Source organism: Ictalurus punctatus, chromosome 18, assembly GCF_001660625.3.
Source record: "Ictalurus punctatus breed USDA103 chromosome 18, Coco_2.0, whole genome shotgun sequence".
In the NCBI taxonomy this organism is placed as follows: domain Eukaryota; kingdom Metazoa; phylum Chordata; class Actinopteri; order Siluriformes; family Ictaluridae; genus Ictalurus; species Ictalurus punctatus.
In genome coordinates this window covers 24,402,272-24,413,898 of record NC_030433.2, presented here as the reverse complement: position 1 = coordinate 24,413,898, position 11,627 = coordinate 24,402,272, and the positions used below count along the sequence as shown (strand labels likewise).

The following is an 11,627-nucleotide window of genomic DNA, read 5'->3' as shown; positions in this document are numbered from 1 at the left end:
CTAATGGTCTCTTTCAGCAGGATAACGCTCCCTGACACATTACAAAGCCGGTTCAGGAACGCTTTGAGGAACATGACAAAGAGTTTAAGGTGTTGACTCGGCCTCCGAATTCCCCAGATCTCAATCCGATCGAGTGTCTGCAGGATGTGCCGGACAAACGAGTCTGATCCACAGAGGCCCCGCCTTGTAAATGACAGGAATTACAGGATCTGCCACTGACGTCTCGGTGCCAGAAACCACAGCACAGCTTCAGAGGTCTTGTGGAGTCCGTGCCTCGACGGGTCAGAGCGGTTCTGGAGGCACAAGGAGAGAGGGACCTACACAATATTGGGCAGGTGGTTTTAATGTTATGGCTGATCGGAGTATTTCAAGCACGAGGGGGAAAAATGATTTCGGAATATTTGAAAGGTTTGCAGTGACCTTGACCCTTTTTGGATCAATTCCAAAATCGAATCAGTTCATCTGCTGGATACAATGATCATTCCATATAAATCATACAACCATTCAACCACTCGCTCTTGAGATATCGGATGGACACCCGATCGGTGGCGGAGGCGGGCAGGAGGATCGTCTGTTCTGAAAAGAGAACAGGAGATTATAGTGAAAAGAAACGTAGCTGGTTTTATACTGTGTTGCTGTTCGCCAAATAATTTCTTCTAGATGCGTTATTATTAATGTTATTATTATTCTTATTAATTATTATTATTATTATTATTATCGTTATTATTATTATTGTTGTGTTTACATTTTGTCCTTGTTCTCCTACACTAAAAGATGGATGATGAACTGGATTCAGGGATCTGCTGCGCAGGACAGAAGATGAATTAGATTTCCTCTCGGATTCTCGTAGAGAGATGTTCAGACGACACGATTAATCGGTGAGAAAATCAAACACCGTTCACGCTACACGAGTGAGTATTCACTCTACACCGTGGAGCTAAAATGGCGTAGTGTGCACTCGGGTAAAAGCGGACGTTACGCCCAGAGAGACGACGGTGACGACGATTCAGGATCGCGCCCGGCTTGGAAGCGAACGCTCGGACGTCACCGGTTTGACTCGGAAATCACCTCCGCGACCAAGACTGAAGATAATTCCTCACCGTGCGAGCCTCATTTTTACCCAGCATTCACTGCTGAGCTTGTTTCCTGCAGCGCACTTGTCCTCCATTCCCATTCTCCTCGTCAACGAGCGTCCCGAGGTGTCCTTTTTATCTTTCTAATTTCCGCCTCTCCGTAATCCGCTTTCTCTGGACGATGGCGGTTTTTGAAACGCGTCACCTTTCCCCGCTCTTCGCTACCCGGTGAATGGAGATCGGACTCGCCGTGACCCAGTTAGAGCTCGGCTTGATGGATGTTCGCTTGTTGTCGAGCTCGCACAAAAGGACCTCGAGCGATTACTTGACCCTGAAATACGGGCGAAGAAAACGAGCGGGGATGAATCGCGAGGCGACGAGCTGGCATGAAGAAAACTAAATTAGTCGACGAGGTCATCCGTCTGTGCGGAGAAGTTCATCGGTCATCCAGCTGCTTCCAATTATATCACAAACTCCGCGGACTCTTTAACGCTGAAACGTCCGGTGGATCCCAAGAGCCGATTCGCTCACTCGACTTCATAGCAAACACGTCACACCGAGTTTTAACGATTAACCCTTAAACATCTGCGATTAAGGATCATGTCGTACTTGTTGAGACTTTGGGGGGCGATCGCAAATCCTCTCGTAGATTTACAGTCTAGGAATTCATTTAAAAAACGCTTTTTTTCTTTCTTTTTTTTTTTTTTTTTGCTGTTTTGTTCTCTGGAGGTTTTTGTATTTTTATTGATTCGCTGTTCAGTTTTCAAGGTGGAAGTAATTTTTGCTGTAAAATTAAGTTTTTGACTAGAAAATGGCACTGAAAAAAACAAAAAAAAACGACGGTGGATCGGATATCGGATCTGAAACAAACGTTAGGAAGATTGGGATTTGACTTGGGAAAGAAATGTTTCTGGAATGGGAAATAAATATAAAGAGACTTGGCTGTTTTTTTGAGGATTGATTTCATTATGTTTACGATATGGGGATTCTGTGCGAGTGTAACTGCTCCATTAACAACAAAACAAACAAAAAAAAACGTTAAAGCTTAGAAACGGAAAAGTGAAAGTGCTATGCTGCCGTCTCTAATTTTGACCAGTCGCACGCCTTCGTATTCAGTCCATACACCGATCATAAGTCTGTTCATTCAGCGATAGGTGTGTGTGTGTGCACGCGTGTGTGTGTGTGCTCTTCAGCCTTTCTGTGACACATATTTATATGAAATAGGGGCATTTTCTTTATTAATTAGGTGTCTAAAACGGGCAATAAATAAATAAATAGGCGTGCGTGTCTAAGGGTTAAATATGTGCATTCATTAAATGTCTATAATGTTCTTTACACAAAGAATGAACTGCCAGATATAAATAATACACAATAATAAACAAATTAATTCCACCATGAGGAGGATTTTTATTTGGGAAATTTACAATTAAACCAGTTTACACCGGACCGTACAAAAACAAAAAAAAAAAAAAAGGAAAAAAAGGTTGTGTCTTCCTGGATGTCTGTAAAATCCCTCTTCAGGACGGACAAAAACGCTTTCGATCGGCTTTTATTAAACTAATGTTTTGTTCCGCGTGACTGAGCTTCGCGTCACAGGAGCTCGTTGGAACCAGCGTGAGAGGGCTTGTGATTTGTATAGCTTTTTTTTTTTTTTTTTTTTTTAAAAACCTGGATAATTTTTCAGTTTACGAAAACATTTACGCACAACTTTACTGTAAACTTCACTACTAATAACTTCACTGAAGATTTAACGTGTTTGTCTCTGTGTCACGATGAGAGCTTAATTGTTTTTAATCAACGCTTTTTCTTTCCTTTTCTTTTCTTCTTCCTCACTACTAGGTGGGTGTTCACGGCATTAGGATAGAATTTTTCAATGAAAAAGGATCAAAGCGCACCGCCACCTATCTGCCGGAGGTTGCAAAGGAGCAAGGTGAGACTGAAACATCAACCTCGCCGAAACGCGCCGTCGCGTTTATTGTAAACGCAAAAGCGGGACGTTCTCGTGCTCTTACGATCGTGTTTGTTCCGACGCTCCGTCGACGAGATCGGATTTCGGAAAGACTCTTAAGATGCTAGTGGCCGTGGAATGAGATGAATCCCGTGGTCGGATTTGAAGCAGTTTATGAAAGGAGTCTCTTCAGCATGAATGTTTTTAATGGTCTTGAAGAGCTGGTGAAGGTGTAAATAAAGAATTTAAGTAAATACTGGGGATTTAACTGGGAATTGGTAGAATTGTCTTGTATTTTTATCTAAACTGCAAATCTGGAAGAAATAAAGGAACAAGAAGCCAAAACGTGTAGTAAACTAGAGGTGGCGTGGATGTTACCGAATCCGATAACTGATTTGGGTGGGACCTACCTCCCGATACCCGATTAATCATTCGATAGTTATTTAAAATGGATACAGGACGAAAACTAAAACGTTGCTGAACTTTGTTACAAAAATAAACAGTACTGACTGTACCGTGAAAATGTACTGTACGCTTTTTAAAAGTGAAATAAATATATAAATGTTAATACATCAGCTATTAATAAATATTAAAATAAATAAAAGATATACATCCAAACTGAGCCACAAAGTAACACTCCAAATAAAAACGGAGACGTCCAGAATGAATCAAAAAACACTTCGAATAACACGACGAAATTAGCCAGCGGTGGTTTTTATTCCGCCTCTAGAGGCCGCTCCCGTGCTGCATCACGACGGCGGACTCTCCTCGGCCGCTCCGAACCGCACGCATCCGGGAAACTCTATCGCTGTGGGGGTTTTCCCGATAAACGATAGTCCCAGCGAGCGCGTATCGGTCGAACTCTACAGTAAATATATGACGAATAGCGATCGTGGACTAGCTAGTAATTCAGGAAAGCTGGTAACGAACTAATGAACTGACTGTGAATCAGGTGTTAGAGCGAGGAAACCGCTACAGCAGCTAAAATGTCCGTCTCTATGCTCTGGTTTGTTTTTGAGATGTTTAGTGACTTAACCCTTAAAAGGATGAGTTGATTTCATCTCTCTGTGCCGTACAGGATGGGACCACATTCAAACCATAGATTCCTTACTTCGAAAGGGAGGCTACAAAGCTCCCATCACAAACGACTTCAGGAAGACCATCAAACTGACCAGGTAAGAGAGTTTCCGCTGTTTCAGCAGATTTCTGCTGTGAAAGTCTTAAACTTGGTCATGAAATCTCGATATTCCGGTGTAAAGGTTTGAAATGAAGCGTTGCGTTCAGTACTCCATTTCATTCTGAACCACATCTGCATCGTGTTCACGTGTCGCGTTTCACGTTATTTCGCTCACGGGCGTGAAAGTCGTCAGAGGCTTGAACTTCTGTTTATGATTTCTTCTTTTTTTTTTTTTCCAGTAAGTAAACTGCGATAACCGCGTGTTACTACTGTACGATCGCGTAAAGGTTTCGGCGTGTCGCCATGGTAACCGACTGCCCGTAGGTTATGGGCTTCAATTTATTATTATTTATTATATACTATTAATAATTAAATTTATTAACTTTTTAAAAAAGTTGATATTAGCCTTTTTAATTGGTCACCTGAAATTTTTGGGCTTTATGTCTTTGTCTTGGCGTAACACAAGTAGAAAATTCTTGAATCAACGCTTTATAACGCCAATAAATAACTAAAATAAATAATCAATAACTAAAATAAATAATGAATAACTAAAATATTATTGTGCAAATTTAACTAATATTTGAATAGTTTGGGGTTTTTTTGTTTTTTTTTTTGTTCTTAAAACAAATCTCTTTTCTTTGTTTGATTCGTTTGATATATATATATATATATATATTATATATATTTATATATATATATATATATCTCTCTCTCTAAGAAGGCCACTGGTTGCAGAACGTTTCCGATCCCGCGGCTCATTTAGACTGATATCAAAACACGTAAAACTACGCCGTACCGGTGCGTGTCACGTTTCCGAGATGAAAATAAAAAAGAGAAAGAAGTATTATTTATTTAAAAGTATCTGATGTGGTGATACTACCTTACTTTACTTGTTCTTTGTTTTTTTTTGTGTGTTTTCTCTCTCTCTCTCTTTTTGTAGTGACTTCTACTCTGGATTTCTCATGAATATTAATGTAAATTTTTATGTAAACATTAAAATTGGTCAAAACTTTTCTGTAAACTGTTGAGAAATGTAACATGAATTTTTATTTTCCCCCATGTGTGTGTAAATATATTTATTTATTTATTTAAATCCGTCTTTACGTCTCGATTTCTCGCCCTTGTTCTCCGCATCGCAGAAGTCGGAAGCGCCGATGGAGTTCTCTCCGTACCGTCAGATCTCCGTTCCTGTAGACCGTCCAGCCGTGTTGCGTAGTTCCTCTTCCTCCAGCTCGCGCTCGGTCCCGCGTGCTTCCGCCTCCGTCTTAACCTTTCTTTGTTCTTTCAGGTACCGTAGCGAAAAGTTGACGATGAGCTACGCGGAGTACATCGGCCATCGCCAGCACCACCACTACCAGAACGGCATCGGGCACCCTCTCCCCCCGTACAACCATTATTCCTGACAGCGAGCCGCATGACCAGTCACTGGACCTCTCCGCGGACCTCTTCCCCGGAGAGCCCGCCCCCTCGTGGTCTAGCTATCTCTACTACTGTACCATTTTATGATGATAGTTTCCGTTGCCATGCCAGCACTCTGTTTAAGATGGCGGCATGGCAGCGGGGGGCAAAGAAGCATCACGATTATGACGTGGAAAAAAATGTAAAAACGACTCATTTATTTTCTCCTTTTTATCCTTTCTATTAATTGATTTTTTTTTTTTTGCAGCATATATATGAAAGTATATATCTCGACGTATAACCCCTTTTTTCCTGTTTAAAAAAAAAAAAAGAAAAAAAGAAGCAAATAAACAAGTACTGCTTTTCTTTTTTTGCTAAAAAGAAAAAATCTTTCCAACAATCCGAATCAGGTTTTTTGAGTCTGTGGATGGAAATAAGTCATATTAGGGAGGGGCTCGTCGTGCAGATCGGCGGATGATGTACGCTAAGCTTTAGTTCGTGTAAAGGCTACACGACGTTAACCGGGTCACGATCAAGCGATCACGCCGTCACGTTTCACGTATTAGCAGAAAAATGGTGAGACGGCGAAACGTTTTCCGCGTCGTCACGGATCGAAAGGCCGGAGGAGTAGCGGCTGATCGTTTAAGCTGAAGTTTACCTTCTCGATCGGTTTGCGAGGAAACCTTTCTGATCGGACGGCTTCCAAATTCCGCGTGAATTTACGGAGTTTGAATCTCCGATTTCTTTCAGTTCCGCGCCGACGTTTCACCGCGTTTTCCGTGTCGAAGAAAGCGCTCCGAAACAAACCGGCTTTTTTTTTCGGCTCCGCCGTGAGCGTTTCCTTTTATGGAGATTTGTGGGTGTGGCCAAATCTCAACAGTGCTTAGTTGATTCACGGCCGTTTTTATCGACACGCGAAGGAAATCTGGGTTTTTAGTCGGGTTTAGTTGGCCACGAAAATAAATAACTCTCAAACATGCGTTGTTTCGTTTATGCTCCGTTAACGTGTCCTGGCGTGGTCGTGATGCCGTAACCGGCGTAAAAGTGTTTTTCGTTTTTATTTTATTTTTTAAAAATCATTTCTTATTGGTTTTTATGTGCACCACGTAGCCACCAGAAAGGCTTGTGGGTTGTTTTTCCTTTCTTTCTTTCTTTCTTTCTTTCTTTCTTTCTTTCTTTCTTTCTTTCTTTCTTCTCTGTGCGATTCTTTTTCCAATCTAAAATATTCGTGAGTGACTTGAAATCGTAAATAATATCGTGAGGGTTTTCGGGTTGTTTTTCTTCTTTTTTTCCCCGTGTGGTGTTAGATGTGCGTCGATGTTCGAAGAAACTCGTCAGAAGAAGCCGCTAGACTAAATTACTTATCGGAAAAGTCAAAATATTCTTTTTTTTTTTTTCTTTTTCTTTTCTTTTCTTTTTTTCCTCTTTGTTTTTCTCCTCTTCAGCACCAGAGGGTCACGCGTCGCTTTAACGGTGTTTCGGCGACGTGACGTTTGTTTATCCGACCCGCCTCTGATGAACTGTTCTGATCCGAAACGGACTTCATGCTGCAGGGTTTCGGTATAGAAGCTTCTCAAACTTTACAAACGGTCTCGTTTCTCAGTGAGGGACCAGCCAGGAGGAAATCATGAAGAACTGTGATGATGAGGATGACGATGGGGTGTCCTCAATATTTATTAGCCAATCCAGCAAAAAACAAACAAAACCCGTCATCTTTGAGGAGAACAGGATTCGGTTGTCCTCCTACGGGACGCCGCCGCTGTGGTTTTTCTTTATTTTCTTTATCGGACGGAGAGGGGGGGGGTATCTTTAGAGATTAAGCTCAAATGACGGGACGAGCGTGAAGGAAAAAAACAAAACCTAAAAGCCATACTCTTCTTAAGGCATTGCGTAATTGTCAGGGGGTAGTTTTGTTTTTCCCGAACTGGGAATTTGTTTACTGGAAGTTTTCAGTCGCTAACGCTTTTAACCGCGAGCGTTTTTACGATCTGATCCAGTGTTCGTGGAACCGTAACCTCTTCTCAAGATCTTACCTCATACTTTCAGATATTAACTCCAATCCATCATCACCACCAATATAACTCCACCGTCACCACCGCCGTCACCACCACCGTCACCACCACCACACGAACACGATCAGTGCACCTCATGATGCTTGGCACAAGCAATGTTTACATCCACGTCCAAACGCCACAAAATCCCACGCCGGTTGCCATGACGCATCGGATTGTTTGTGAATCCTCATGTCGAGCACAGGTGGCCAACCATCCTGAAAACTCGTCCGTTAACCCGTACGGCATGGTGTGGCGACCGTATCCCCTCTCTCTCTCTCTCTCTCTCTCTCTCTCTCTCTCTCTCTCTCTCTCTCTCTCTCTCTCTCTCTCTCTCTCTCTCTGTCTCTCTCTCTCTCTGTCTCTCTCTCTCTCTCTCTCTCTCTGTCTCTCTGTCTGTGTCTCTCTCTCTCTCTCTCTCTCTCTCTCTCTCTCTCTCTGTCTCTCTCTCTCTCTGTCTCTCTCTCTCTCTGTCTCTCTCTCTCTCTCTCTCTTTGTCTCTCTCTCTGTGTCTCTCTCTGTCTCTCTCATGGTTTTTGTCAGGTATGAATCGTCTCTCCTGCCTCCTCTTTACGGCGGATGAAGCTTTTCGCTGAGGTCTTTCACAAACGCGTTGGAAACGTAAGCTCTCTTTATTTTCCGTAAATAAAAGCAGTGTGTGGTGTTTTTCAGGCTTTCTGTTTCAGCAGGTCTAGTTCCTCTCCAAACAAAACGACAAAACGAACCGAAAGCCTCGTGTTCTCCGTCGCGGCGTCGCAGGACCGAGCGCGCGAGATTTCAGAACGTTTCAGTTGTTAAAAGCGGAGACTTTTATTCTTTTTTTTTTCCCCCCGCAGGAGGACTCTCTTCCTCTCTTTCCTTTCATATGCAAAAACAAACCAGTGTTAAGGGCTTTCGGTGTTCCATCCACAGTCGTCTCCAGCTCCATCAGAAGTTAAAATCTAAACGGAACTCTGGTTTCAGTTGTGTTGCCTTCTACACCGGGTCGGTGAGATCGCCCCGGTCGTTCGGCTGCTGTCCTCTACGCCACGGTGACGTTTCATCTCCAGCAAAAAACAAACACACCTTTCGTTTCATCGGATTTTGTCCGTCTCGTGTCGGGTTCTCCGTTTTTACTTTTCGAAACGCTTTACGAACGTGTCCGTGAAGGTCTCGCGCACGGCCGAGCGATCCGGCGGCCATTTTGAGATCCGCACTCGAGTACAGCACAAACTGGATTTTATTCATTTTTCTCTTCTGCTGCATTACAGAGTACAGAGTTGTTTTTTGTTTTTTTGCGTACATGAATGAAGGTATTTATGCACATCTGCAATACATTTGTTGTGTGTACGTTACAGAAGACCTGTTGAATGAACCGAGAGAGAAAACAGACAATATAAAATGGTGCTACTGGACCTCATTTTTTCTGGGGGGGTTAAAGGTCACAGTTCAAATGTGACTGGTCATGCGGACTCATCAGTCATATCAGACTTATTCTTATCCTCGATATATGCAGATCTGTTTTACAGGTGTTGTTGTTTATTGTTGTTTTTTTGTTTTGTTGTTGTTCTTACCCGTGTAACAAACTGAAATTTCCTGCAGGTTTGAAAGGACAAGGAGTCACGAGTCTAACCCCATCCTTCCCTCATGGCCTCGGGGGGAGTACACGGTCATTCCCGTCTCTCATCCGTCACATCTGTCGTGCCGTAGACACGTGGCCACGGCAGCAGTCAACACACACACACGCACGCGCGCGCGCGCACACACACACACGTGCAGACACGTGATTATTAGTTAAAGGCCGATCCGAAAAGCCTTTGACGTCCGTTATGAAGTGTTCCAGCTTGAACTTGCGTTCGGTTAAACAACAACAACAACAACAGAATCTATCAATCTCTTGCGTTCTTCACGTTAAACCTTCGTCCAAGAGGGAAATTTCGGTTTCGTCAACATTAAATCGTTACGCTGCTTTTGCTACAGTACTGTCAGGCCGCGGGAGCGCGCGGGGGAACGCTCGCGGGAACGCGCGGGGGAGCGCGCGGGGGAACCGTGGAGTACTTGAAGGCATCGCGGTCGCACGAGAAGTCGTCCGATTCAAATCGTCGCACTTTGGAGATCTGATCTAAACGCCACGTGGGGCAGTCGTGATTTGGTCGCAGAGCCAAAATATAAACCCTCGTGGAAACACGTGAAACACGTTTGAGGCCGATGACCGTCACGCCGCTGAAAGTTTTCGTGTCCCGAGAGAAACCCGTTCCGTCGTCTGTCACGGAGCGGCCCGTGCGATGTTTCTCGCAGGAAGCCGATCTCCCGTTCCTCATCGTGTTGTTGTTGTTGTTATTGTTATTATTATTATTATTATTGTTATTATTATTATTATTATTATTATTATTTTTCTCCGCGGTCAGAGCGTGAAGGCTCACGTAAACTTTGTGTGTTCGATCGAACCAAAGATGCCTCCAGCCATGTCCTAATGCTGCTCTCAGACCTGCCTTCCTGTCCTTCCAAAACACAAAAATATACATCCTGCAAGAAAAATCCTGTTCTGTGTTTTTTATTTTTTAAATCTTTTGTTTTGTACAATTTCTAACATTTTTGTTAATTTTTTGTTTATCATTATTATTTCCCCCTGCGACCCGAGCAGTGCGCGTCCTCGCCGTCTCGCGCGGCGCGGACCACGTGACGCCGGGCTGCACCTTCGTTTCATTTTTCTGTTCGTTATTGTTACTATTATCATATATATATATATATATATATATATTTTTTTTTTTTTTTAAAGAAAAGAAAACCCCATAGCGTGCCTCTTAGATTCATGGGTTTCTTAATGTGTTTTTTCCTAAAGACCAGCAGTTATACTTTATATAAAAGATGTGTTAATTCTTATTTTTAAATGCCATTTAAAAAAAGAAAAAAAAAGAAGAAAAAAAAAGAAAAGCCTCTTTTCTTTACTGTGGACCCAGTAGCAGCACTGGTTATACAATCGCACTGAAGACAAAATAAAAAAAATCAAAATAAAAAAGCGTATAAATAATAATAAATGACATGAAATACGAGAAGAAGAACTACAATAAACGTTTGTTTGAGAACATTTTGTAAGAAACTATGCTTAAATGGAAAAAAAAAACAAAAACACCATGATAGTAAAAACAGTTTTTTGTACATCAAAGGAAAAAAAAAAGTTGATTCTTTAAACAACAACAAAAAAACTATTTTGGATCTAGTTTCTAAATTATTTTAGTGGTTTTCTATGTTCTGGAACTTTGAGCCGAGTTTTGGACGCGTGACTCTGCCTGAGCGCAGCGAGCCCCGGGGTACCTGGCGTAACCCCTCAGACCCACCGGTTCCTTCAGTTCTTTTCTATTTCTATTCAGTTTGGACATTTTTCTCTGCTTTAATAAATAACTTGAAATTGTTGATGATGATGATGATGATGATGACTTGGGGGGAAAAAAACAAAACAAAGATGGATCCTTCCCTCCCTGTAGAACTAGAACCTTCTCTTCTTCCTCCTCACCTGAATTTGATATTAATGTGTGAAGAAACTTGAAACGGGCATTTATTAAAGATTCATGACTCGACGTTTAAAAAAAAAAAAAAAAAAAAAAAAAAAAAAAAAGGACAAAAAAAAAAGATAAAGGAGGGAAAAAACAGAAAAAAAAGACAAAAGCTGTAATAAAAGCCTGTGTCGAGGGGAACTCGTATCTAGATGGATTATCAGTGGGTATGTGAGCTGTGGCGATGATGTAGTTTTAAACCTTGTTATTACCTTTTAAATCATTTATCCAATAAAAAAAAATATTCTGAAAGAACAGTCGTTCAGTGGTGTCGGATTTATTCTCCTTTCCTTGTGTGTTGTGGTGAAGCTGATATTTTTACCCAGAAGCGCCGCTGCATCCTTAAAGACCAGAAATCCATTCATTTTGAGTTGAACGTCTACATCTAAAGTAGGATTGGATCGGATCAGACTCAGTTGGACGCGGGAAGTCTGAACTGGGAATTTT

The 11,627-nt window shown here is 42.1% G+C and overlaps 1 protein-coding gene across 2 annotated transcripts in view; it reads left to right on the top strand.

The window, feature by feature from the left end:
• ammecr1 (AMMECR nuclear protein 1) overlaps nucleotides 1–10,396 on the top strand; it is a 36,823-nt gene extending 26,427 nt beyond the window's left edge. Inside the window, exons 4-6 of one of the 2 annotated variants that reach the window (XM_017492437.2) lie at nucleotides 2,913–3,003; nucleotides 4,100–4,196; nucleotides 5,487–10,396. In XM_017492437.2, the coding sequence (XP_017347926.1) occupies nucleotides 2,913–3,003; nucleotides 4,100–4,196; nucleotides 5,487–5,601 (303 nt within the window). In that variant the 3' untranslated portion in view covers nucleotides 5,602–10,396. Of the gene's footprint in view, nucleotides 1–2,912; nucleotides 3,004–4,099; nucleotides 4,197–5,138; nucleotides 5,454–5,486 lie in introns of those variants that run through there. The other variant, XM_047161932.2, reaches the window with a different exon arrangement.
• The last annotated feature ends 1,231 nt before the right edge of the window (nucleotides 10,397–11,627 follow it).